Source organism: Centruroides vittatus, unplaced genomic scaffold (assembly GCF_030686945.1).
Source record: "Centruroides vittatus isolate TY-2023 unplaced genomic scaffold, ASM3068694v2 contig_941, whole genome shotgun sequence".
Taxonomy (NCBI): Eukaryota; Metazoa; Arthropoda; class Arachnida; order Scorpiones; family Buthidae; genus Centruroides; species Centruroides vittatus.
Window position 1 is genome coordinate 443,824 of NW_027122625.1, and position 27,704 is coordinate 471,527.

The window sequence follows — 27,704 nt, forward strand, 5'->3', positions numbered from 1 at the left end:
GACGATAATTTTTCCTCTGGCCGAAAAACTGCGCTCAACAGACGCACTGGTAAATGGTACCATAAAAATTAATGATATTAAATCATATAATTCTTTTAGTACATCTTTGTTCGGATCGACATTAATTATAATATGTTTTATGTTTAACAGTTACTTGTCAATATAGTCCGGACACGAATATAAATATTGCGATTTGCTACGTAATTTAGATAAATCAAAAAATTTCTGATATAATTTACTTAATTTAAAGAATTAAAACACGCTTGGAAAAATTGTTTTTCATAATATTAAAATTATTAACATCTAAAATTGATAAAAATTCTAAAGACTGTCTGAAAATCTGTCAATATAATTACAGTATAATTAAAAGAAAATAATAATTAATTATAACTTTGCAAAAAAACGTACATAAAAATAACATTGAATACTCTTTACTTTTTAATTTTTAAACAATTCACTTAGTCAGATAGCTCCCAGTGGCTAAGGGTCGTTGGAAACGTTACACATGTGTAGCTTCCATCAGCTAAACCGGCTGAGTTGGTGCTCTGTAAAGCGCATGCGCCAATGCCCTTTCGCTGCTTTACACCATTCAGTTATTCTCGCCGTGGAAGCTGACCCAGTTTCGACATTCCTTCCGCCACTGATATTCGAATATACAATAGCAATCTTATCGTTTTTTTCACATGTAGTATAGAAATTTGTAATAGGATACATAATGCAGTTATAATATAATATTAAGTTTAATTAATACAAAGTACTGTATGTTAAAACATGAAAATTTATATTTTAGAAAATACAAAGGAAGGTCATTGGAAGGTGGAAGCGGCGCTTCCACCGCTTCCAATGACGGCACGCCACTGGATTTTAGTCAATATATATATAAATATAATATATTTTTAAAAGCTAAATATATAAGAAGTTACCTTGAAAGTATTTTCCACAAACCATACAAGCATAAACATTAATACGCGACAAGGAGACTGAACATAATTTTTCAAAGTCGAAATCTAGAACGTGCCTAAAAAGAAAAATATTTCAGTATAAGACTAAATTTAATACATAAAAAACGACTTCATTTATATCAGATTTATTCATTAAATTTATTGTTTTTTCTTTTGAAATAAACAATATAAAACTTTGTATAATTATAATGGCAATCATTAATAAGAAAAAAAAAAAAATTATGTTAAAATTTATAAAAAAATTGAAATTACAAAATACATGAATTTAAAGTATATAAAACAAAATGTTTGAATTCGATAAGAAAGTGTGAATCAATAATTAAATTGTCTTTTCCAATGGAGAGTTTCTATTTAGTTAGTTTTATTTAGGTTCTGTTTTAGACAGTTTAAGCATATGAATTTCTGGAATAATTAAAAGAACTGAAGCTTTTTAAAGAATATATAGGTTAATAATGCCGATGTGTTTTTGAAATGTCTAACCATTCTTCCTCCTTTAAAAACTAATAAACCATGTAAAACCTATTATTTTGTTTCTACTATACATCAAATATTTGGAATAATAAACTATACAATATATAAACAAAAGTGTTATTGTTCATTGTATAAAAGAAATTTCAAGACAATGATTCTATTATAAAATTCATTCTGCAACCAGATACAAGGAAATATTATTTAGAAATATTTTACATATCTATTATGAAAGCATAAACTATTTTAATTATTGTTTTATTACTAAATTTACATATAATTACAGTAACACAAAATTAAGTATTACTTCAATTTATGAAATTTTGCAACAGTTCCTATAATTTTATACAATACAATTTACTACTATTTTTAATTATTTCATCAAGAAATGCAAAAACCGTTTAGCATTTAATCTATAATTATATATACCTGTTAATGGTGTCTAGATATGGACAGTTCCTACTTTTATCCCTTGAAGGTTGAGTAATTCTTCCTGAATAACCGAAGGAAAAATAAGTTATATTAGAAAATATTGTGTCTTATAATAGTAAATGTATCTCTATCAAATTAAAAACATCAAGATCTCAATGCGGTAACAGAGAATATATTATCTCCTTAAAAATTTTTTTATTACAAAATATTATCACAAACAGCAAAGATGGAGGAGTATCATGAATTTTAAACAAATATAAAATACAAAAATCTTCGATTTTAACACAATAATATACCTATTCATAATTCAAAATTAACTTTAGTATTATGCTAACATAATGTAGAAGCTTTAATGTGAAAAGCATAAGTCTTAGTCTTATTCTTATAAAAAACATATGAGCAATTATGAACTGGTCAGTTTATATGACAAAACAAATGAATAAAAACTAAAATAAAAATCAATAAAAACACAACTATCAAATTCAATTTAATAGAACTAATATTTTCAACCATCGTCATCAGGCAATGCTGTAGAATAAATAAAACACATATGATCTGTATTCCCAAATTGAAGAAATTAAGAAAGCAATTATTGAAGCACAGTAAGAAACTGAAATAAAAACTTTGCAATAGTTAACCAGTAGTCTAATACAAAGAAAATAATTACAAATTAATTGAAAAAAAATGAAAATACAGTAAATTTATAAATGTTACTTTTAGATTATAATTACAAATACAAAGTGCCTAAAAGTAACTATTTCCATTCCATTCTATTGGAGAAATATATACTTGCCAACCATGCATATTTTGAGCCGAAAATCGGCTGTTGGAAGCAACCGTCGGCCCAACCTTTTCGAGATAACTAAACATCTTTAACGTATCGTCTTCACAAACATAGATTTACGACAATACTAAAAATCCCAAGTTTGCTCGTATGGGAGTGTTTTAGAAAACGTCCACTCGCCAACATTATCACTATTTTTGACTTCGACACTGTTCTGAATAAATTACAAAAAATTAATTTTTTTCTAAAAATCTGCTACATACAAAATCTCATCTCAAAATTTTATAGATATACAAAATCTTCCACTCTTTGGTACAAGAAAACAAACTTAAAAGTTCTCATAAATCCAAATCCACGTTCTTCAGGTCGTAGGCTATACAAAATTATTGTTTTTTGTAATTTTTTCTGTACATAATTAACATTTTATATAACATTTATATATAAAACCAGACCAATTGTCATATAATATTGAGCCATATTATACAGCAGTGCACGTGGCTTTATAGTAACGAATCGGGTTTCAGAAGACGTTTATATCTGTTCTTATTATACGTGACGCAATGTACTATCACTCTGTATTCTACCAGTAATCTGTCTTGAAGGAAAAGCCAATATTATAAATGTATTATTGAAATAAAAAGAACGAAGAACGTTCAAAGTATCGTTCAATTTCCGGTCGAGAGGATCTTCTTTGTACACCAGGAGACGACGTCTTTGTTTTCTTCTATCGCTAACCGGAGACTCACTCGTAACAATCTTATTCTACAGAAAGAAAAATGCAGAGAAGATCCTCCAGAAATAACTAAGACGAGTCCTCTCGAACAGAAATCGAACGATACTTCGAAGAACGTTGCTGTAAAAGCTCAGAATTATCTAACAAGGATGAGTCAAGAATGGAGACCAAATGGTTATAAATGTTGTCTACAGTCTTTCTACAAATTGTACAAATTTTATTTCTCAGCCTTTGCATTGTAAAATCAGCCTTTCATTGCTTTGAAGTCAGTCTCATATATAATGTAAGGTTGGCAAATATGGAAATCGATTAATTTATATTGAAATTGACAACCTGTAATAAGAAGAAACGATTAGATGGCAGTGATCACGTGTTTAATATGATATTCTACGCACTTTAACATTATTAAATTATAGACAGGATACGAAACAAAGTAAACATGTAAATCATTTAAAAAAATTAGATATTTATACTTTAAAAAATCATATTGATAAGCATTGAGAACTTATAACGAAACGAACTTTTCGCTTCCGGTTCATTGTTTTCCACGTCTTCCGATCTTCTTTTCAAAATTGAACTTGTCGATTTCTTTACCTCAGCCGCCATTTTCTACGTGCCGCTAGTTACAATTTATTCCGCCAGATGTCGCAAGGTTAACAAAAACTTTTAAAAAATTACATCTCGTCTGCACTCTTTCTAGATAAAAATTAAATATAACATGAAATAAAAAATATATAATTAATTATTACTGTTGAGATTTTTATGAGTATTAACACAACCAACGTCGTAAAAGTTTATCTTTTTTTTCGTATATTTGTTTTTTAACCCTTCCGCCCTTTTAACCGAAGGGCCCTTTTAGCCGCCCACCAGTGGCCCTGTGGACAAAACCACCAAACACTAGTTGTGGGTTTGCGCTTGGTCAACGGGCGGGCCACGTGGAATTTTCCGGGTTCTCTTCACGTTTGTAACACCTAAATAGGAGCCAGTTTCCCTTAGAAATTCCTCCCGGGAGGCATCCCCTCTTTGACAGATCGCCCACGTGTCGTGTGGCCGTAAACAAACCACGCCATAGACTTGGATCGGTTTATTCATAACCATTCGTTTATGGGTTCGGTTTACAATAGCGTGACGACCTTATGATCAACGGGGCCCCACATTTGCCGAAAAATTACTGAAATTTTTCGACCCAATACCGTGGGCTGCCATCTTAACCACTCGGCCATCCTGCCTTGTCCGCGTACTTATTTTTTAAACCATTCCTCGCCATGGACATCAAGATGATCTTTCTAAAATCACAACCATTGCGATCCACAACGGAGCTGTGAGGAACGGGGCCCGACAAATCAGGGACGGATCGCCCACGAAAAATTTTCGAAGTTGCTGGTCTGGATTCGATCTGTGGTTCCCCAGAGCGGTAGGCCGACGCCTTAACTCCCTCGTCCATTCGGCCTACGATTCATTCGCGTTGACTCATGGCGTTCGGGCTATTCGATCGTATCGAGGGTCGAGTAAACTTTAAGGGATAAAATTGAGGCCAGGTAGTATTAGAACAAAAAATTAATTGCGTTCTTTCCGTGCATTTAACTTTTCACATGCGAAGTTGACAGCAAAGCGAAAGTATTTTGTAGCCATTCAGATACGTTTGATTCATTATTTAGTTCCTTCATGCACAACGACACATTCAATCTTTTTAATTCTACCTTTTATTTCATTCCCATGTTTTCACTCGAGAGAACGATTTCAACTTCCGCTGCATAAGGGTAGGGGCATTCGCTTGTCTTGTCTTTCCCGGGGAGGGAGCAACATTTAAATTGACAGATCGATACAAAAGTTTCCTTCGAATGCACCAGATGGCGGATCATTGACACCGGAAGAGGACACACGTGACTGAAGAGTTTAACACATGCGGCTTTAGCCTGGAGCCAACAACTTATCATTTTCGACCGATACAATAAACTATTGTCATTTTTTTTAAAATAATAATTACGCGTTGAATAAGTCGTCCGCTTGTCTTCGATGAATTATATAAATCGGCATTTTGTTATTTTTATTAAATGCCATTTTAGTGTCCTTTGCGTGCATTTCAGGGGCAAAAAATAAATAAACCGAATTGACGTTCGCACGCTTAGTTCGCGGCGAATTAAATATAGAACGGAACGTAACGAGCCTATTTACTAATTTTGGAGAATAAATTTTGATCATTTAACATGCAAATTTGGCATTAAACTCGCTACTATAACGGCGCGTGGTGAATTCGTGATAATGTTCAACACGAAACTCCATTATGGAAATGCCCCGATTTAAAAACATTGCTTGAAAATATCGCCTAGTGAAGAAAATAACAAGAAAAGGAACGTGTCTATGAACTCGGGGTTAAGAATTTTATTTAAAAATATTATTTTTACGTCATTTAAGAGACACAACTCAGTCGCGGTGTCAACCGGGTTAATGATGAACGGATTAGTGAATAAACGGCCTTCGAATGTCGTAAAGATAACCTTAACCCCCGTAACATTCTAAACAAAGCCAAAGATATGGTTTCAGTGCAATAAACATAATTAAAACTGTAGTTTATAAATATATTATGCATCTTCTCGGTTTAGTGCTTTACGTGAATATGGAAAATTTTGTTATGGTTGGATTCTATAAAAAAGTACGAACAAGCAATCAGAACGAAAAAAGAGGCTGACTGAAAACAAACAGGTCTTGAGTGACCTTCTATTTCCAGTATCTAGAAGGTCAGGCATAGCGTTAGATTCTCTTCACTTCCCGGTTGCGTTACTGCCTCGAGGGCAGTAGAACTCTCAAGGGTGAGGATCTATCATGAAAATACAAATTTCGATCGACCTGTGAGTGATATCGTTCCACAATTTTATCATTATCTCGCCGCTTAAACATGCTGTGGACGATCGCCGTGATATCTGCAATAGGATTTATACTCACCGCAGGGAGTACAGCAGATTTTAGAAGGCCACAGTTTGATAAACAGGTGAATGCGGCAAAACATAAGAATGGAAGTGACTCTTCGGTGGCAAATCTGAGCCACGTGAAGGCTATATTAGCCAAGTTGATATTAGCCAGCATGCTTCACAAAATGGGATCGAACAAGACCCTTCACAATAATTCGACCGCCAGGAGATTGAACTCGGAATTTCGACCCTACAGGAAATTAGTCAACTTCAATAGCCCTAACCGAATTTCTCCTTTTTGGAGCCTGAAACCAGAAATCGCTCCCGTTGCCGCTAATTATCAGATCGAAAGATTCCCGTCTTTGAATTTGGGTGAGCAGATTCCAGTTTTGACGGCACCTTTCCATCAGGAGGACTTGAATGGTCTTCAACTGTTATTACTAGACGAACTAGAACCTAACAATATACCCCCCGACGTTCTGTCTGCAGAACAAATGAATATCAGAGAGGAAGAGAAGAACCCTCCTGTGCAATCGATAATCAAAACTTCAGCCGATACGTCGGATAATCCTAGATGTGATAAATTCACCGAAGATATATGTTTAGACGATTCCGAATATCCCAGGTTAGTTTTAATTTTATAACAGGAAACTTTTGTAAATTTGCTGAAACTTAACAGTCGAATTGTTTTACTACTTACGCTTCGTTTCGTACGTTTTTCCGGTGTTTACGACGGTTTAAAATATGAAAAAAAAAAAAAAAATTAATGTTTGCATAGAGTTATATGTTCCTTTATCCTTCAGATCTGCCATCATGAACACAATTTACAGAGAAAGAAGCAAATTCGATCTTATGTACGCGGAAAGTAAAGAAAGAGAAACTCAACTCGAAGGGCTGACCAGGAAGCAAGAGGAGTCATACACGTTTGAACATTATTACGGTCCCGTGAGTTACGGTATAACTAGATCGGAACCGATGGATTACGGTGTTCGAGGAGGGTTTGTTTGCCCTTCAGAAATCACATACTCCAAACCGCACCGAGCGAAAAATACCGAAGGCAAATGGAAGGTCATCATCAATGTTGCGGAGTTCACGCAGATGTTACGATTGGAAAAATGCCTGTAAGTGATATTCACATCATTTTTCTTCGTCAAAAAATGTAAAATTTTGACATCAAAACAAATCTTTTTTTTTCAGTCGTCCGGGTGGGAGTTGCAACTACGTTTCCGAGCAATTTCAATCCACTTGTTCTCAGATTTACAGTTACCATAGATTAATGGTATTTGATAAGCAGAAGGGACTACACGTCGACGTTTTTAAGATGCCTACAGGATGTTCCTGCTTCATAAAAGGCTCTAAATACGTTTTACCCCAGCCTCAACCTGTCCTTTCGCAGGAAAGCAGACCCGCTAACGTTCCTAAAAAGGCTACTGGTAAATTAACGGATGCTCTGGCTTCCATTTTCCACAGCAAGAAACAAAAACCGCATTCTCCCAATCCTCAAGTCCTTAACTATATTCAGAAGCAGTTAGCCTGGTTTCGATATCTAAATCAGAATCCTCAAATGATGGATAGTATATCGCCCTCCAACGTACTCCAGCAACTGCTACAGGAAGATCATCAGGTACCTTCTAGACAACCCAGCAAGACTAATCATCCGAACAGATGGGTTGCGGCACACCAACCGATACCGGCCCAGAATATGATTCAACATCTAAACAAAATCAATAGGGAGAAGACGTACACTTCCGACTTGATACCCGCCGACGACAAGCCGTTTTCCGAGCCTCTAAACGTTAAATCTGGGTTCAGACCCCTACGAAAACCCATAGCATCCGCCTCTCAAACTCAAACATCGGCAACCGATAGAGGTGAACCGATAGAATCTCAAGAAATCGCTGATAAATCTAAGGAAGCCAGGATAAATTTCTCCTATCATCCCATCTTGGAATATTTATCGTAAAGAGAGAGACGTTATTTATCGAGATTTTATCGATGTAATGATAATTTATTTAAATTTCGAAATTAAAATATGTGATATTTTGTACATTCGTCAATTATTTAACCAGAAAATCCTTTATATATTTCCAATTTTAAGAAATATATCGAGCAGCTTCGTGTCTTACTACGAAAACACGGGAGAAACTTGGGGAAAAACTTAAGAAAATGAACAATTGGGAATAAAAATATATTGTTAAATTGAGCAGAGGTGCTTTATCTATGGACAAAAAGGAAAATTGCCTGGGGAACCAACAGGGAGCCCAATCTATTATCTATTACAGGGAAACCAATCTATTATAAGAAAATACTTTTCCCCAAAAAATTCTCTCAAAGAGCAATGTCTGAAGTCAACCCGTACGTGGGGCCCCTAATTAAAATTTTCCCAGGCCCCACGAAGCTACAATGCACCACTGAAATCGAGACATTCTGGCAAATTTTCCGACTTACTAATGCAATGCAATGAAATGACAACAACTAATTTTCACACGAAACAAATTTCATATTTACGGTAAAAACTTCAGTTGCGACCGGGAAAATACAGTTTTCGACAGCGATCGACCTAATTTTTTTCCATTCTAAACTGCATTTTACGATATTAATGAACATTCTAATGCGGTGAATATGTAGAATTTTTTTTTTTAGGGAAAAGTCGAGAGTAGTCCACAACAAACTGACGATAACACTCATCGATCGTTCTAAATTCCCTTTAATATAATCGATATTAAATTTAGGTATTTTTTTAATCTTATTTTTTAAAAATAAATGCTTAATTTCGAAGATTACACTACAATTTTTTTCGTCGTCGAATGAATTTATTTAGGTCTCTACACTTTAATTCAAAATTTCGCTTTTTTATATATATAGCCTATATATAAATAACATCCTACTCAGTTACGAGGCCGAGAATATTCTACCCCGGGGATAGGTTATTGGTTAGAAATTGTAGATGGGTATTTAAAAAAAAATCCGTGTCTTTATAACTATCGAGAGGAGATGACTCGTTTCGGTTATTTCCTTGATGGAGTAAGAATTGAGTGCAGTGACTTCACCTACAAACACTTCTACGTGTCTACATTGTGTCCTACTTCCATTACGGGCGATGGAGTCATTTTCTCACTATTTTTCTGCAATCTGACAAGAGTATGTCCACTGTCACGTCTTCTTTTACCAAAGTAAGTGGCTAATATTATTTTTCTTTATATTTTTATATACGATTCCAAGTTTAATGCTCTTAACAATAAGTAAGATGCGCTACCGACTCGTATACATTTGACACTTAGTTACGAATGAGTGGCGTATTTCTAAGTATTAATTAAAATTAAAGTCGGTTATTTCTTAAATTAGAGATTAATTTTATAAAGAAAAAAAAAACATTTAAATTTGTCGCGCGTAGCTATATTTACGCGCAAAAAATATCAATTTTAAAGTCAAGTAAATGCGAATAAATTCTTCTCCCCCCTTTTACAGAGAGTCGTAGTGTTGTTGGCCATAGTCCTTACAAGTTTTTGTCAGGGAGGACAACGACGCGGAGACGAAGCAACCTTGAAAGTCAGTCATGTCCAACGTAGACGAGACGACTTCATGCCTTTCCAATGGGTGGTGGAAATCAGAAAAAGGAAGTCGGTTCGAGCAGAAACTGGCAGAAGAAGAGAAAAGTATCGAAGTCGATCGTACACTCACACGAATTACAGGAAAATAGAAAGACTGGAACAGACTCACTTACACCACGAAGACTATGAAAGAGAAATTTATTCGCAGCATCCGGAAGGAGGTGAATCTGACACAAAGCCATCCTATTATTCTCCCTTTCCTTCTCCCAGTTTCCGCGTCAATCGACAGTTTCGGAAGTGGGTTATGGGTCCTGTCGGTATAAAGGAACCGTCCACAACACTAAATAAACATGGATGACTTAACTCGTCACACCGATTGTGTGTATCTACGGGTAAAAAAAAAAGAAGAAAAGTCGCTCCAAATTTGTTGAGAGATTTTAATTTTATTTTTGGTTTATATTTTAATTTTTTTAATTGTTTTTAAAGCATAAAATATTTTTTAAAAATTTCTATTAAAATTGTAATTAAATCGGCTCTAAAAATATAAATTAATTTACTTTAAAGTCGTATTGTATTGTCGTAAACTTCGTACGGTATTTTCCTTAAAGATTTTCCTGTAAAAAAAATTTAATTACCCGTTTAAAATTATGTAAATAATGTTAAATAAAACATAATTAACAATTGAATAAGCTTGAATATGATTTAAAAATCGAAGAAAATATGATGCAATTAGATCATAAGAGTGAGATAACTTTACGTCACGTGTATAGGAGAAAAGAAGAGTCTCCCTGACCTACTTGAGATTCAAACCCTGACCCACATGTGAAGCTCACCTGTATGGCACGGGATCACCTCCTATCTTGTATCGTGACGTATTTTTTTTATTTAAATAATAATAATAATAATGATAATAATACGTCACGCACCTATCATGGTAGGAAGCTGAGAAATTTGCAGGTAATCTCGATTACTCGTCAGATATGGAAATAATTGTAAAGATAAATTAAGTTTTATGACGTGTGAAGTGTTTATAACAATGAAGATCATTTAAATAATGTCATTATTTTATCGTGTAAATAGTTTTAAGCTCTTTTATGGAGCTGATACGAACCCGAATTTAACGTTATAAAGTTATCAACAAGTTCTCTTTTAAAGCATTTTATTTAAAAAAAATAAAATGCTAATAATATTTTTAATATAAAAAAACCGAATTTTATAATTAGAATAAGTTGTTTTTTCTTAAAAACAAGTAAATTTATAGCTTTCCTCCTCCATAAAATAGTTATAAAAATCGATAAATGGCGATGAGTGATGGTTTAGGAATGAGAGATTTTTTTAAAAATAAACACAGTTTTTTTTAAATTAAATTATTAATTATATTATATTATAAAGTTTAAAATTTTAATAATAGATTAAAGAATAAATTTAAAGAATTTTTTTTAATAAAGTTTTTTAATTAAGATAAATTCGGCTAGCAAAAGCGCGATTAAAAAACAAGTTTTAAAGAAAAAAAAATCTATTAACTCGGCGCCATTAATGAAAAAAAATGTGTCTTATAGTTTATTATAGAACAGCTTCTTCCTTCTAGACATTCTTTTCTACACATTTTCTTGTGTAAAACTCGTTTGGATGCAGTAAATTCGATTGGGGTCAAGCGTGCTATATGCGGCCTTGAGAGAAAAATACCAGTGCAAGGATAACTTTTCCGGTTTTGGAAGCGAAAAATCGTAACATAAACACATCGATAATAAACATAATTAATCAATTGGTCCCCCCTGATAGTATCCCGTTAGCTAATTACTTCGAAAGAGAGATCACTCAATCGGATCTACTGCACTCCACCCCCTCTGAGAGTGCTTTGTAATTTTCCGGCAGAATGACCACATCCAGCAAACCACCTGCCAAATACTCTCTTGATCTCTTAACCCCCCTAAATAAATAAAACCTGACGTTAAAGACCCTTCTCTCTCCCTTCTTTAGTTAGAAATTTCTGTATCGTACGTATCCTTGATTGGTAGATTTTTATTTTTCAACGTTCACAGGAACGAGTAATTAGTACAAGGTTTGAAAACTAGAATATTTCAGCTTTTTTTCTTTGTTTTTCTTTTCTATTAAAATCCTGCATGGAATATAATTATAACAGATTACCTTGTTTTCTACTCAAGTCCAATGACTTACGCTAAGACATTTTAAAACAATTATTTTTTGGAGTCTTGCACCAGCAACTTTCTCCCGCTCCGCCACTCACAATTCACTTTTGTTGCATTGTGAAGAGAGAAGAACATCTTACACACAGGCCTGGCCTGCTTCCCACAACGAAAGTTTGACCTTCTATAAAAGATATATTCATTGGACGAGATTACAGATCATGTGATGTCCTTAAGATCTCCTATATAGGAGTGAATGAGATATCAACTTTCAGGATTCGACAATGGTAAGTAGAGATTGTCCATTGGAAATGTAATCAAAGGTTTCGAGATAGAAAGCTTTACTGATAGTAAATAGACTCTTTTTTCTTTCTTTTTTTCGCATATATATATATATATATATCCTTTCCCCCTTCACTCTGGATATTTTTATAGGAATTTTTTCATTCCTTGCGCAGTTATGTTAGGTTCTGTTAGATGTTTCTTCGATATCATCTGGATAATTGATAACCGAACCAGATCCTTTTCTGTGCCATAAAAAAGCGAGACAGGCCAGCTGGTTTTTGTCAAAATTATCCGATAAAATAAGGAGCAAAAATGTTTAGAACTTAACGAAGCCGCAAAAACCGTTTTGTCGATGCGATAATTGAAACCTAAATGTTTTTCTCGGTCTGCGATTCATATTTTTAATTAAATTCCTACTCTTAACTTTAGTTCCGGTGAAGTTTTTTAAAATTTGATTCGAATTAACGGCGTTTATTTTATTTTATTTTTTAATAATTAACGTGTTAAATGAGCTGATAAGATGGACCCCGCTCTTGTTTTATGGCACGTTTCTGCTGTATAACGATTTATCTAATATTCTTTGTATCTTACAGCATCTTCTGCTGCATCTTTCATCGTTGTTCATTTTTCAAAGTATCTTCTACTTTAAATATTCATGTGTAAATGGCCATATTTTCGACAACGACATCGTTCACCTAGCAACATCGTCAAACACTGAGCATAACCGACATTCTGTTGCATTTAAGGAATTTTATCATGACTTATTTTATCGATCATCGAATCAAAATAGGAAGAAGCGAGAGACAATCAGATTGCCACCTCATAAAGCCTTTCACGAATTTAATTACGAGCCGGTTCAGCCGAAAATTGTAGAAGAAAGTCAGAGCCCGCCAAATCGTAGAATTCCTACCACATCTGGGATAACTCCGACAAGAAAATCTGGTAAACCTTTACGTATTCGTAACGGAAATCGCCGTGGAAGAAGGAAACCTACTCCTGTAACTCGTAAGATTACCGGCGTGCCGGAAAAACCTTCAAAAAATCACGATGATGATCGACGTAGACATCAAAGGCCAAGGCCTACATCCCACGAACGTACTAGTTCTACAAGAAATCCAATTACCAATACAAATCCTCAGAAAGGACGTCTACCTTCCCACAAAGCTTTTCACGATTTCCATTATCAACCCGTAAACGTCAAACATCCTGGTGTGACTCCTGCTTCTAGGATTACTTCAAGACCAAGGCATGATCATCGAGTGACAACCGAGGCTTACGAAATAACTCCAAAACACGGAATTTCCCACTTTCCAGAATCTGATAATGGTAGACCGATTGAAAAACCTAAACAAATTCACGATTCAATAGATTCTTCGAGAGGACGGACTACTGTTTCGCCTTCCACGATTCGTTTACCGCCTCATAAAGCCTTTCACGATTTTCATCACGAAACTGTAGGTGCTAAGCAACCCAAATTTACACCTAAACTCGATAAGGAATCGAGAAAACCTAGTAGAAATCGTTCCAGAACGGGAAGACCACGAGTTCGCGTAACACCAAAAATACCATCTCGGTTTCCAGATGGAGACAGAAATAAGGCATCTCAAAGACCATCCACTCATAGACCAACTGATGCTGTAACTAGAAAATCGACTTCTCCACTGCGACTACCCCCTCATAAAGCATTCCACGATTTCCATTATGAAAAAGTCAAACCCCCAGATGTTCAAATATCCACGTCCATCCCTTCAGTTACTTCTAAACCGGGATATCCCGATGGTGATCAACGTATCGTAACATCACACCCCGAGAATCGCAGAACTGCAAGGCCTAGGAATCCATCTCGATTTCCAGATGGGAATATTAGAAAAGTAACTCGAAGGCCTACACCTTCTCGCGAACGAGTTGGTCATACAACTAATAAACCAGTCGTTCGAGCAAAGCCTGGACGCTTGCCTCCTCATAAAGCCTTTCACGATTTCCATTATCAAACAGTAAAAACATCACCACCAACTCCTGTAACAACTTCTAGGAGACACCCTGGAGAGAATACTAATGCGGTGACAGAAAAACAAAGAGTCACTGGAATACCTTCTCGATATCCTGACGGAGATCATAGTAAGGTGACTCATAGACCAACAAATGGTAGAACTGACCATTCAACTGCAAGACCTACTTCGATTCGCATTCCTCCTCACAAAGCCTTCCACGATTTTCATTTCCAGACCGTGAAAACTCGTGATTTTACATCTAAACAAACCTCTAAACCAAGATATCCTGATGGAAATCATCGCGACGTGTCAGAAAGACCACAAACACGTAGAAAAACCCCAAGACCGGGTCAGTTTCCGGATGGTGATCATCGTAAATTGACACAAAAACCAAGACCCACGTCTTCGTATAGATTAACCGATTCTGCTCTTAGAAGATCGCCCACATCAAAACCTTTAAAGCAGAAAGTTCGCATACCTCCTCACAAAGCCTTCCACGATTTCCACTACGAAACAGTCAATGCCCAACCTTCAGATGCTCGAAATGTAACATCTTTAGCTGAAAATCTTACCGATATCTTTAATAATTCCGAAACATTTTCAACTTACGACGACAATGAGAAACCAAAATTTCCAGACGGATATACTGAATCTCCCATAAACAATCACAGCGTAGACGATTCTGAAATCTTGCCCCAAAAACCGAATCGTAGGAGAGGAAATAAAAGACAAAGATCTAGAGCTTCTTCTGGTAGAAGACGAATTAAAATTAAATCTAAAAAACACCTTTTGCGGATTCTCACAGTGGCGTAACAAGAAATCCTACTTCTTCAACTACTTTTCTTGAAAATTCTACGCTAAATCCCCGTCCAAATATCGAGTTATACGATTCAAGACTCGCTCAGAGAAGAACTTCTGCATCCGGAAACCACAAATTTATAGACGGAACGCATATTAATGTCGATAAACCAAGATTTAGTTCGGGCACGGATCATCGATTAATAAAAAAATCGCCAAGCGTGGGAAGAGAAGAATCTGTTAAACCTCCAATTAGATTTCCTCCTCATGAAGCCTTTCATGCTTTTCATTCCGAACCTGTTCGACCAGTCAGATTCACAACTCGATCGTACACCGATAAAACGACGCAGGGTAGAAGAACTACAAAACCGACCTACGAAAGAACAACAAAATCTCGTGAAAGAACGACAAAACCAACTTACGAAAGGACAACAAAGCATCGCGGAAAAAGTACTAAACCTACTTATGACAAGACAACAAAACCCATTTTCGAAAGAACGACTAAAACTCGAGAAAGAACTACAAAGCCTAGCCGTGAGAGAACAACGAAGCCAACTTACGAAAGGACTACAAGACCGAGCTACGAGAGAACAACGAAGCCATCTTATGAAAGAACGACAAGATTTCGAGGTAAAACTACAAAACCGACCTATGAGAGAACAACAAAGCCAATTTCAGAAAGGACAACAAAGATTCGTGTGAAGACTACAAAGCCAACTTATGAGAGAACAACAAAACCGAGCTACGAAAGAACAACGAGACAACGAGAAAGAACAACGAAATTACGTGGAAAAACAACAAAGCCAACTTACGACAGGACAACAAAACCCATTTACGAAAGAACTACAAGATCGATATACGACAGGACAACGAAACCATCTTACGAAAGGACAACAAGACTTCGAGAAAGAACTACAAAACCAACCTACGAGAGGACAACAAAACCAGGAAAGAAAACGACGAAACACAAACAGGAAAGAAACGACGAAACCAACTTACGAAAGAACTACAAAACCCACTTACGAAAGAACAACAAGATCGATCTACGACAGGACAACGAAACCATCTTACGAAAGGACAACAAGACTTCGAGAAAGAACTACAAAACCAACCTACGAAAGGACAACAAAACCAGGAAAGAAAACGACGAAACCAACTTACGAAAGAACTACAAAACCCACTTACGAAAGAACAACAAGATCGATCTACGACAGGACAACGAAACCATCTTACGAAAGGACAACAAGACTTCGAGAAAGAACTACAAAACCAACCTACGAGAGGACAACAAAACCAGGAAAGAAAACGACGAAACCAACTTACGAAAGGACCACAAAACCCACTTACGAAAGAACTACAAAACCCACTTACGAAAGGACCACAAAACCCTCTTATGAAAGGACCACAAAACCCACTTACGAAAGGACCACAAAACCCACTTACGAAAGAACTACGAGACCAATATACGATAGAACAACGAAGCCTTCTCGAGAGAAAACGACGAAACCAACTTATGTCAGAACCACGAAAACAGTAAAAACCACCCCAGATAGGAGGTTAACCGATCAACCGTATGATGGTCGAACAAGAATCGTACCACCGGATAGAGAAAAAACAAGTACAACTCGCACGATTCGCTTCCCTCCACATAAAGCTTTCCACGAATTCCATAACGAGCCAGTAAGATACAGATTCGGTTAAGCATAGAACACACACGCCACTGCAAGTGGGCATCAAACACCCCTCTAAACACACACATATAGATATATATATATATATATTTTTGTTTTCTCTAAATACAGGAGGAAAGTGTTATTTATAATTATTGCTTTTTATAAAGCTTTTTTTAATAATAAAATTTTAAACAATTTTTTTACGCTTTTTGTAACGAATTAACAGGGAAAAAGTGTACTAAACTCGGTTTAATCTGATTAATAAAAAACATAAATAAAATAATAATTTAAGTTTTATCTGGATTTATTTTTAATTTTTCTCGAAAACATACCTGACAGCACAAACATAGCAATAATCTAGAAGGTCAGGTCACAACAATACTCTCTTTTTTTTTATTTTATGTACAAAGCCACAACACAACAGAGAAAACAAAACACTCTTACGATTTTTGAAATCAACCAATCGAAGTTACCGTCACTGGTGTGACGTCATGTGTCTAGTAAGATGGTGACGCTCGCGGAAAGTTTCGTTACAGATATTACACTTTAATTTCTCCTCCCTTCTCTGTTTAGTGGCATCCGCTTCCCTCTTGTGATGGCTCCTCATGTGATACACAAGGTCACTGGTCATCCTAAAACTGGCGTTACACTTGGCACACCAGTTTTGGGCAGGAAGCGTCAGCGCCGCCAGTGAGGGTGGCAAGAACGAAAGCAAAGCCGAAGGTAGAGTTTTATTAGTGAAATTATCAACCGGCGAAGGAAACGGCTTGGAGTATGGTAGATGCAAACTGGTACTTCTGGTGCTGTAGGGGTTGGGTATCAGCGATCTACTCTCGTATCGAACTTTCACTTTATCGAGTGGTTCACCTAAATGTGCCGGTACGAACGCACTGGTCAGCGATGTTACCAGTGTGGTACTGTCTTGCGGAGAGCTGGGAGCCGGATAGGGTGGAAGCGGGTAATTGGTGGTAGTTGGCAACACATCGCTGGGTAATCTGGGGAAAATGGAGAATGGTTGAGATTTATCCACTTTTTTGAATGCACTCAGATTGGATTCCGTGCCCAGGGCGGGGATTTTAAAAGAATTGGATGAAACTTCCATCTGTTGAGGGCAATCGTCATACTTGATGGGTGCGGAGGAATCTGTCATAAGTCTCTTAGCGGGTCGAACGTCATTCTCGGTTGTTGTTAACGATGCTATATCGAAACTTTTCACTTTGCTTCTGGTTTTTGTTGTCGTTTCCATAACGGGTGGCAAGTTACGTCTCTCGCAACGATACAGCAAGTGGGAGATCACAGAATTCGGGTATTTGAATAATTTCTGGCAGAGTATACAGTAAAAACGTTTGTTACCTGTAACGAAAAAACGGTCTTCGACTGAAAGAAATGTTCGTAGATAAATTTATTCAATTATTAATAAACATATTTGATTTTTCTTCAACTTTTGTATACTTAAAGGGCCAACACTTCAAAGTTTAAGCAGAGAGAACTATAACTTCGTGGCGTAAAATATATTTAAACGGGTTTAAACTTTCGCTGCTTTCTTTATAAAGTAGAAGAAAAATTTAAAAATTTAACTGCTTTTATACAATTTAAAAAGGAAATTTACGTATTAGAGAGGTTAAAAATCAAAATCGAGTCTATAAATTACAATTTTATAATAAATAAATAAATAAATTCTTCTGTACGCTTTAAAATCTAACTTTGAAAATGACAGTAAAACCTATCTAGAACGGAACCAGAATTAAACAGAAACCTGTCTAAAGAGGAAAACAATTCATCGGAACGGAGCAATTTTCTACGTTAACAAAAACCCGTTTAAGACGGAAACCCGTCGAACCGAACCGTACAATTCCGGTTTACACAGGTTTTACTGTACTTTTCCTTAATTACAAAATTTAATAAATTTTTCTGTTGTAATTTTCTTAGCTACAAGTTAATGAAACTCACCGTCCACCGTAGTCGAAGGTATCATAGGAAGTTGCAAAATGTCATTTAAATCTTCACCGAACCAGACAAAGAGTTCCTCTTCTGCCGAAATATCTCGAATGGCACGATAATATAAATGTCCTGATTTGACAATTACTTCTAAATTTTGCTCTTCGCCGTCTCGAGCGGATTGCACATGAACCAACCAATCGTTATCTTGGTCTCTAGGATATACCTTCAACAGATAACAAAAATATCCTTTGCCTTTAAGAAAACTTATTTTTATCTCGGCAACCTGTTAAATGCGGACACTTTTTTTTAAATTTTATGTATGGGAAATTTACTTACTCACCTTAATCACGTGGCGAGTATCAGGGAATTGATCTTGGCATCTCCATGCTAGAAGAGCAAGTGGATCCACGCTTGTAGGAGACAACGAAAGAGGGCCTAACAGTGTGCCCTTGCTAATAGGCTCCTGAGTCAATACACTTGGCAAAGATTCGCCCATCTTGTACCTAAATTTAATTAATATTTCTTTAATTATCAACAAAATTCGGGTTTTTTTTTTTTAAATCGCGAATTTAATTTTTGTTGGCGCAGTTTTTAAGGCTAGCAAAGATGAAATTGACCCACGTTGTGGCTGTAAGCTGTAATATATAACGGGCCCTTCCCCCCGCCGAATAACGATATGTGTAAGAATGCGAGGCCCTAACACTAGGCCCTAAGCTGCTGAATTAAAATATAAGGTCCCCTAAACGTACGTGCAAACCTTACCTCGATTCGGTGGTGCGTTATCCTACGGGCAAAAAGAATAATTGCCCGGGGCCCTCACTAACAGGAGGCCCCAAACCGATCTTTTATAAAAAGAATCTTTCCCTCAAAAAATCCATTGAACAAAAATATCGTAAATCAACACTGTACGTGGGGCCCTCTAATTAAAATGTGCCTGGGCCCCATGAAGATATGCTTAATAAAGAATTTCTCATCCTTAATTTAATTTTAAGGATGCTTGTGGGAAATTATCCATATAAATAGGGTTTTAAAATTATATATATACATATTTTTTTTTTTTTACAAAGACTACTTGATATTAGGCAATAGAAGATTGTTGATCATAAAAACCACTTTAAAATACAAATTTATAAAAATATTAAGAACTTTTTAAGAAAATCGCTGGCGTGGAAGGTACGGGACGTTACAGCGTATTAATATTTACAATTAAACTCTAAATTTCGAAATCATTCTGTCATGGAGGATGTTTAGGAATTTTAAACCGCAATATATTAAGTAATTTAGCCGTGTAATGGGTATTAGACTTTCCGAGCCGTTTTCCTTTCCTTCTATTACCTAATTTGGCCCTATAAAGTTACATAATGTCGACAAGGTTTCTCGTAGCGGGATAATCTCCAAAGTTGTTTGGAAACTTGGTACTCGCTTAGATGACTTGTGGGCAGATTGAATGAATAAGATTGTGTTTACGTTTGAAAATAAAACAACACCGATTGTGTCAACAGGAGTCTAGTGGAAGGTTTAATATTTCCAAGGATGCGGAGGAAACCCGAGTGTGGACGAAATGTTTTCAGTCTATTACTCCAATGTCACTCTCTCCTCTCCATTAATAACTGAAGCAGACAGCTGGAACCACATAGTCCGTTATCAAAATACTCCGCCTACATCCCGAGTCTGCTTTCAGACAAATTACTCGTCAGATTCGACTCTATTTTGTGTGTTTATACTGCTAAAAAAATAAGATAAAAATCTGCTCTCCGGTCTAAAATGGCCAAAGATTTCATTTAAATTGTCGCACGAGATTCAAATTCTTATATTTCTTATTCAAGGTACTTTGCAATGTTAAAAGATGTAGGGAGGAGAACGTGCATCCTCCCATCCAGACGTATCAAAATCTGTACTTTTTGTCGCCTGCTGAGAAATGGAGAGTAGGAAATATTATAATAAAAATCGTATTTTTCTAGTTGATTGATGATGACGAAGCTGTAAAAGATAAGAGAGAGAACAATGATCCGGACGTGTATTCATGTGTAAAAGTTGCAAAGGTCGTGGACTAAATCTTATATATTTCAAACCCCAGCTAGTGAAGATGCTATGCAAGAAATTAAATTCGTATATTTTAACCCCGCATTGAGCCAAAAAGTAGAGAATTTATCATCTAAACTCGATTATAATTAAAGGATTTAGACCAAAAAATGCTCATTTTGTCGGAAATGTACGTGGGTAAAGTATCAAATGACTGTTCGAACAAACACTTGTTTAGCAATGATTTATAAATATATACGATTCGTTTTGAGTAAATCGCTGGTAAATTAGGTGCTAAACATTATAATATACGCATCAAATATATTAAATTTTAAAATATATAATAAAACGACAATATTTCAAAGATAACGCAAGCGTACTCTATACGCATCTTTATAAGTAAAAATTACAATAAATTTTTACTTTCAACGTGTATTTTTCTATTTAAATAATGTTTTAACGAGGTATTTTTTGCATTAATTTTTTATTTAAAGACGTTTCGAGTCGAGCAATTTCATTAATCCTATACTCGAGAGTGATTAAAAGGTAGGAGGATGAATTAAAAAAAAAAAACTTCGAATTTGAAAGATTAGAAAGAAAATGGAAGGATTTCACTAAGTTGGCTGGAAAATGTAGCTTAAACGTTGCTTTAAAAAATATATTCCCTGTAGATTAATATTATCAGATTGTTCAGTTCGAGTGAGTTCTTTTGAATGCCTTTGATATATAAAAAAAATCCAGATTTGGTTGAAGATTTTAAGAAGATTAAACAATTTTAGAAGTAGTGAAGTATACAATATTTTAAATTATGCGATTAATCGCTTGTAGGGATGCTATTTAGACAGAGATTAAAGATTATCATTTCGAAATATACCGAAATTTTCTATTTTTAAATCACCTCTTTCTCTCTCTCTCTCTCTCTTCCTTCTTGCTCCTCCTCTTCTCTCCTCTCTCTCCTTCTCTGGCAAGAAAATAATTTCTTTTTTAAACTTTTCTAAATAATCTAAAGCTTAGAAACTTGACCCCGAAAATATATAATTTCTTAATGTTTTAGAAAAACATTATTTAAAGCATATAATCTTACTATAATTTGCGGTACTTTACGTTAAAACCCGTATAGGTGGATGAGGTTGGCGTGACTCGACACTAGTTGCGACACACATCGTGACGAGATATCGTGACTCTAACAGCATCTACGACACGAAAGAGAAGTTACTATCGATATTTTAAGAAATTATAACATCATTTACCATTTTAAATCTTCTAAAAATGCTTTAAAAAATGATTAATTAGAGGGCGAAGTATCCTGGAATCTATACAACCCTTCGTTAAGAAAAGCGAGAAAAACATAAGTTGTCCTGTGAAATTCCAAGATTTTATGTCGTTTAAGAGGTTTATAACCTTATCAATCAACAGAAAAATAAAGAAAAACTAACACAGTCAAAGCTAATTAGAAGTCTGTTCTCCCTGGGGCTAGTCAAGTACGTAGCAGTGATATTTAATTGCTACGCATCGTCAATTAGCTAACACCTAAACAGTTCAAAAATCCAGAATAACATCTCGAAAAACCTGATCTAACTTAACTAGGACAGATGATAATTCTTTAATAATATTTAAACACTTAGGACTGTAGTTTAGGAAGAGAATGATAGAGGTTAATAGAGTTTACTTCCTTAAATTTATAAAGAAAAACTAAATTTATTTATTGTAAGATTTTGTAGAGAAGAAAGATAATTAAATCCGTTATATATATATATATGGTTTGATTTAGAGTTAAAGATGGAGGGGATTTAGGCGACAATTTATACTGTTTAAATGCGTTAGTTATAAATAAAATGGAGTTTTATCTGTTTATTTATTTTATCCATTATTTTTTTGTTTGTTCGGTAATGTTATATAGAAAGAAAAGAAGTTATATGATGTAGTATGTTAGCTGTTCGTCCCTTATCTGCTATTTGAATTGAATTAAGTCAGAGATGGCCTAAACAATAGATAGGAGTGGTATAGGCGATTTACTGCATTTCTCCGCTTCTTGCTGAATCTGATCCACTTCAAAAGCAGATATATTAGGAGAGGAATGGCCGTGGAGCCAAAAGAAACGTCCCTAATGGAAAACATCTCTCAAATAAGTAGAGTTTCTGTCACCGACCTGTCTCCGGATCCGGAAGAAACAAAGTGCAGCGAGTCGGCTCTTGTAGACTTTCCATAATTCATCGGTCGCATATGTTGTCGACTCTGACAATCCCGAAGAGAAGGAGGGAAAGTTCTGATCCCGTTTTAATTCACAAAATTGATGGTTCTCTGACTGCAGCCCATTAGTAAGTGGGTTGTTATTGATGAGCAACGGGAATAGTGGAAAAATTCCTTCATTGATTTGGCGTATACCCCGCAGAGTAAAATCTCATAAAATATGTAACAAAGCCAACAATAATTTGATTATATGTTACGATTATAAATGTACGATTGAATGATCGAAGACTAGCAGTTCAGATAACGCTTTGTGCAAAGCCAACGCCATTTTTCATTCTTGGAAAAGAAGATCTCTCCCACCCTGCCAGATAAATGATGTCTCAGTCAGATATGAATTTCAAATTGTTTTCCAATTCCTGTGATTCACAAATTGCGTCCATTTGCGAACATCTTTCTCCCTGTTGGAAAAAAAACCGTTCGCTTCTTAGTAGTGACGACACTAGTGCTGTCATATGGAAAGGAAATGATATATAGCAGGCAAAAGCCGATTCGCTCCTCTTGCCTGTGATTTGCATGTTAATACACGACTCGTGCTTCATTGTTGAGAAGTTTCTCTCGTGTTGTGACAGATTTAATGTTACTGACGCCAGTCTCTGTTACAGTCTGGTTGAAACTCTTTTAATAATGAATTAAAGAATAATTTTATCTTTACCCATACCTGTTTCTCGGTTAAAGTTACTTCGCGTTTTAAGCCATTATTTCGTCAATTAAACTAAATATTATATGCAATTTTAACACATTTTTAGTTTCTAAATTTGTTTTTAAAATAGTTTTCCGACTTAACTGCATAAAATTATTGCAAAAAATCGAAGAGAAAAGCGTTAACGTTTCGACCGCTTTTTCTGTTAAAAAAATCAAAATTTTAACCTAATTAATAATCAAAGTTTCAAAAATATTTTGCTACTGTTTTAAGTGAGAATCCTGTACAAAATTTGAACCAAATCCCGGTCGAAAAGTAAACTTTTCTAGCATTTTCCCATTGTGGAAATAGGAGAAAACCGCATCCAAACACAGATTCACATAACGACGTCGTTACGGCATTCTTTCTTACGAGGACCATCAACAACTACTGTCCATAAGTCCGGACTATCTACCCTGGTTTAATATAAGAATCCCCACCAATAACGTGATGAAATGACGCAGGAGACGATTTGAAAGTAGCGACAATGTTGCGAAGCCCAATTTACGATCGGGCTCCGGGCCATTTTCTCTGATAGCCATAATTCACGGCCAACCAAGCTGTGTGCAGAACAAACATACCATCTGTCTTATCCAATCTGTGGCAAGCAGCAGCGAAAAGCACTTTACATCCAACCCCCAAAAAAGGTGTCTATGGCAGACGGGACGTCCCCACTCCGTCAATTATAAGCGATAGAACTTCTCCCTCTGTTTGTCGCTCCCACTGTATAGAAGATGGCAGTAATGAGATTGACAGTGCATGGCGATTGAAAATTAATCCATGTAATGCTCTCGACGTGTAAAAATCTTATTTTGTAAAGCTTTAATTCTACAGGTAAAAAAAAAACACCGAATAGGTAAAAGTTACGGTGATTCGGTAGTTTTAGCGTAAAAAAAACTGCTTAAAATAAAACTAAATCGAGACATTTAAAGCTTTTCAAAGTTCCTACCCTCTACGCGCTGTATTTTTTCCTTTTAAAAAATATCCCAAAGCGTTAATCATCAGTAAAGTACAGATCTTGCGATTGTCAAGATATAATTGAAGATCAGGGATCGACAGATGTCAAGGGTCGCAGGACACTTAGCGATGACAAGAGCTCTCTCCCTATGATCTCTCCACTCTATTTTCGCTGACGTCATCAAACACCTGCTTGCCAATTTACGAAATCTGTCGTGGGATGAGAAGTCGGAAAATCGCAACATCTGTTGTCCTTAAGAAGTGCAAGGCGTTATTTTTTCCCGCAGTGAAGAAAATTGCATAATTAAAGAATAATACGCGACACACACCCGCAAAATCAGTCCGGTTCTATAAATTCGAACAATTAATTAAATCATTTCCGGAAAAAATCTACTTAACGTTAATTAAAATCGCTTAATTTACGGGGGAAAAAAAGTAAGGATGCTTCCCTGCAAAACTACGAAGCCCGCGGGAGAAGCACGCTTTACAGGAGTCACCGCGTATAAAAATACGAGAAGGAGAAGTTATATAAGTTTCCGAAAGAGTAGAATATTGTCGAACTTACCTGTTCACCCCCGAATAGCTAGACAGAAAGCACGTGTAAGCCAAGAGAACGTTTCATCCACATCCATTCTAGCGAGCCGACTGACGTGCTGCAGTCAGGACCGGATTCATTAGAGAACAGAGTGAACCTCCAGTAATGTTGCAGTTGTCAGACGTCGTTGGATAGTGATTGGTTGGTTGTCGTCCGCCTTTCGTTCTCCTGACAGCGGACTGTGTCAAGCAAGATGTGGGAGTCTTGCAACTGTCGCTTGGCTTCACTGCAAGACAAACTTAGAAAGAGTTCTCAACAATTTTTCTTTTTTCTTAAGGAAAAAAAATACCATTCACATTTACACCTTTCTTTATTTAACATTAATAAATAAATAATTAAATTTTTAAAATATTTCGGAATGTAGCGAATGTATATATGTGTATATATATATAATATATTCAATATTCCTCGGGCAATGTTTTTATACTTTTTTAAATATTAAAAATTGATAAATTTATATTTTATTCCTATAATAACATTTTTATTCAGTTGGAACAGTCTCAATTACCTCGAAGCTAGGAGAAATCTCTTATTCACTTTATCATAGAGTTGCATATTTTCTAAACTGCATTTGTAACTTTTTGCTGACGGAGCTGCAAAAATAAGTTGAAAAAGCGAGTCAGAAAGATCAACGGAAATGTGTGTCCCATTATTAGCTCCTAAGGCAACAGTTCTACAAACAGTCAAAAGGCTCAAGGCTATAAGAAAAGTCCCTATAAGTGCAAAGACGAATCCCCATCAATTTCCTCCTATCACAGTCGCCAGTCTGTGTCGATGTAATTCTGTATCTTGTGGTCGCACACGGTCTATCCCATATGTCTAACAGCCCGAGGGCCGTTGATCCCATCCTTTGGAAATTGCCGTATCAACATTTATATTACAGAAATATTGAGGTTGGAAAATGTCCGGCCAAGTAATGGAAAGATGTCCAAAGACGTTTTCTAACGCGATCAAACTCTTCTAAGATCATAAAAATTATTTTCTTTCTAAGAAAAAATACATATATCATTTTTTTATATTAAATTTTACGCATTTTAAAATTATATCTTCATTTCTTACAACGTTTAAACGTACGGATTTTTATCATTTTTCCCATTAAAACGCGTGCACAAAACATATTATTATTGCATTATCCGGTTAAAGTACATCGATTAAGTTATGACAATTGACTTAAACAAAAGCCAATATTGTTATCTCTTTAAAATTCGCGAGAGATTATCATCTCCTTAGACTCTACTCCTTTGTTTAGAAAATCGGAAAAATCCCCTATAAAACAGCATATTTTCCTATTCAAAAGGGAGTCAAAAGACATAATTTATTTACCTTGTCGGTTCCATGCAACCATTCCGCTAATGTCAAAAGTAAATGGACTTTGTCGCCCGGACTGTAGAATGTGTTAGGACATCAAGAAAATAGCCTCGCCTCTATCGCACTCTCTTGACTGGCAGACCTTAAAAAGAACGTTATTCTTATCAAAACTTTCTCTGCTCTTCTATCATAAAACTTCTAAAATATTGTCTCCGGTGTGTGTGTGTGAGTGTGTGCGTGTGTGTGGAGAACGATCGATACTCCCCCCCGAACAGGGGACACATAAAAGTATGAATGGAGGAAAGATATTCGGTGAGGGGCAAAGAAGCTGACGACAAGAACCATTTAAGGCGAAACAATGCGTTCTAGGGTTTCAGATAAGAGCTTACGAGCGCGAGTATCAAGCCTCATAACGTTTGAAGATAGTCAACATCCTGCTTCTAGTGACCATGCAACTGATAGACAGATGGTGAGACCGCAACCCGCGGATGATAGAAGAACGACGTTAAAAAAAAACAAGCGGATTTTGGGCACTCGGCCGTGCAAAGACTGAATTTTTATCAAACAGAGCGTAAGTTAAGAGCGTTGTCTACTACAAAAATACACAGTTAATAAGTATTTTCTGTTGCAGGTGAAGAAGAAGACTGGACAATTTTTTAAAGGAATTTCGAATTAGCAAGCGGGTAAGAAAGTATATTTCGGTCTTTATATGTGGATGGGTCAGAGAAAGCGAGCAGCTGTCTTTACCGAAAACAGCAGATTCGTCGCTTGTGTTCGGTTGATCGCACTCTCCCGTTTAACATTCATCAGACGATATTCATTAGGAAGACATTCCTTCCTCTACTTTGTCCCTTCGTCCCTACACATGTCAGACTGGGCGCTTACGAAATAGAAGGAAATGGTTATATCGATTGCGCATATATGTTTGTCAAATGAAGGAGCAGGTGATCGCTCTGGCATGAAGATGTTTCCGCTTTACTACGTCGATCTTTTCCACTCCTCATCTCGTACAAACGCAAATCCATTTTGCTTTTAAGTTTTCAACGACTTCCATTCAGGCCGAAACATTGCATTTCACGCTCGTAAATTCCATCGGACACAACTCTTCGCCGTCTGAGGAAGATTAGTTGAAGGAAGGAGAAAATGATTCTTACCCACCCCCTTTCTTCTCTTATGCATTCTCCTCACCCCCTGCAGACGATGGGAAAGACGTAATGTG

At 35.9% G+C, this 27,704-nt stretch overlaps 4 protein-coding genes across 4 annotated transcripts in view; 2 read left to right on the forward strand and 2 right to left on the reverse strand.

Moving 5' to 3' along the window:
• Usp39 (ubiquitin specific protease 39) overlaps nt 1-4,037 on the reverse strand; it is an 18,052-nt gene extending 14,015 nt beyond the window's left edge. Inside the window, exons 1-3 of the mRNA XM_067282178.1 lie at nt 3,901-4,037; nt 1,860-1,923; nt 924-1,018 (exon numbers count right to left, since the gene is read on the reverse strand). Coding sequence (XP_067138279.1) covers nt 924-1,018; nt 1,860-1,923; nt 3,901-3,985 — 244 coding nt within the window. The 5' untranslated portion in view covers nt 3,986-4,037. The remainder of the gene's footprint in view (nt 1-923; nt 1,019-1,859; nt 1,924-3,900) is intronic.
• LOC136985012 (zinc finger protein 488) lies at nt 3,901-27,339 on the reverse strand. The gene is made up of 7 exons (XM_067282179.1): nt 27,233-27,339; nt 26,501-26,627; nt 25,148-25,403; nt 19,015-19,177; nt 18,684-18,897; nt 17,066-18,086; nt 3,901-4,071 (listed from the first exon to the last, which is right to left on the reverse strand). The coding sequence occupies exons 4-6, from the start codon at nt 19,168-19,170 to the stop codon at nt 17,209-17,211; spliced, it is 1,248 nt and encodes a 415-aa protein (XP_067138280.1). The 5' UTR covers nt 19,171-19,177; nt 25,148-25,403; nt 26,501-26,627; nt 27,233-27,339; the 3' UTR covers nt 3,901-4,071; nt 17,066-17,208.
• On the forward strand, nt 6,276-8,251 carry LOC136984938 (uncharacterized). Its single transcript, XM_067282083.1, has 3 exons — nt 6,276-6,913; nt 7,092-7,409; nt 7,486-8,251. Exons 1-3 carry the CDS (start codon nt 6,276-6,278, stop codon nt 8,249-8,251), a joined length of 1,722 nt encoding a protein of 573 aa, XP_067138184.1.
• Nucleotides 15,781-16,761, forward strand: LOC136984940 (salivary glue protein Sgs-3-like). The gene has a single exon (XM_067282084.1). The coding sequence runs from the start codon at nt 15,781-15,783 to the stop codon at nt 16,759-16,761; it is 981 nt and encodes a 326-aa protein (XP_067138185.1).
• Nucleotides 27,340-27,704: the final 365 nt, after the last annotated feature.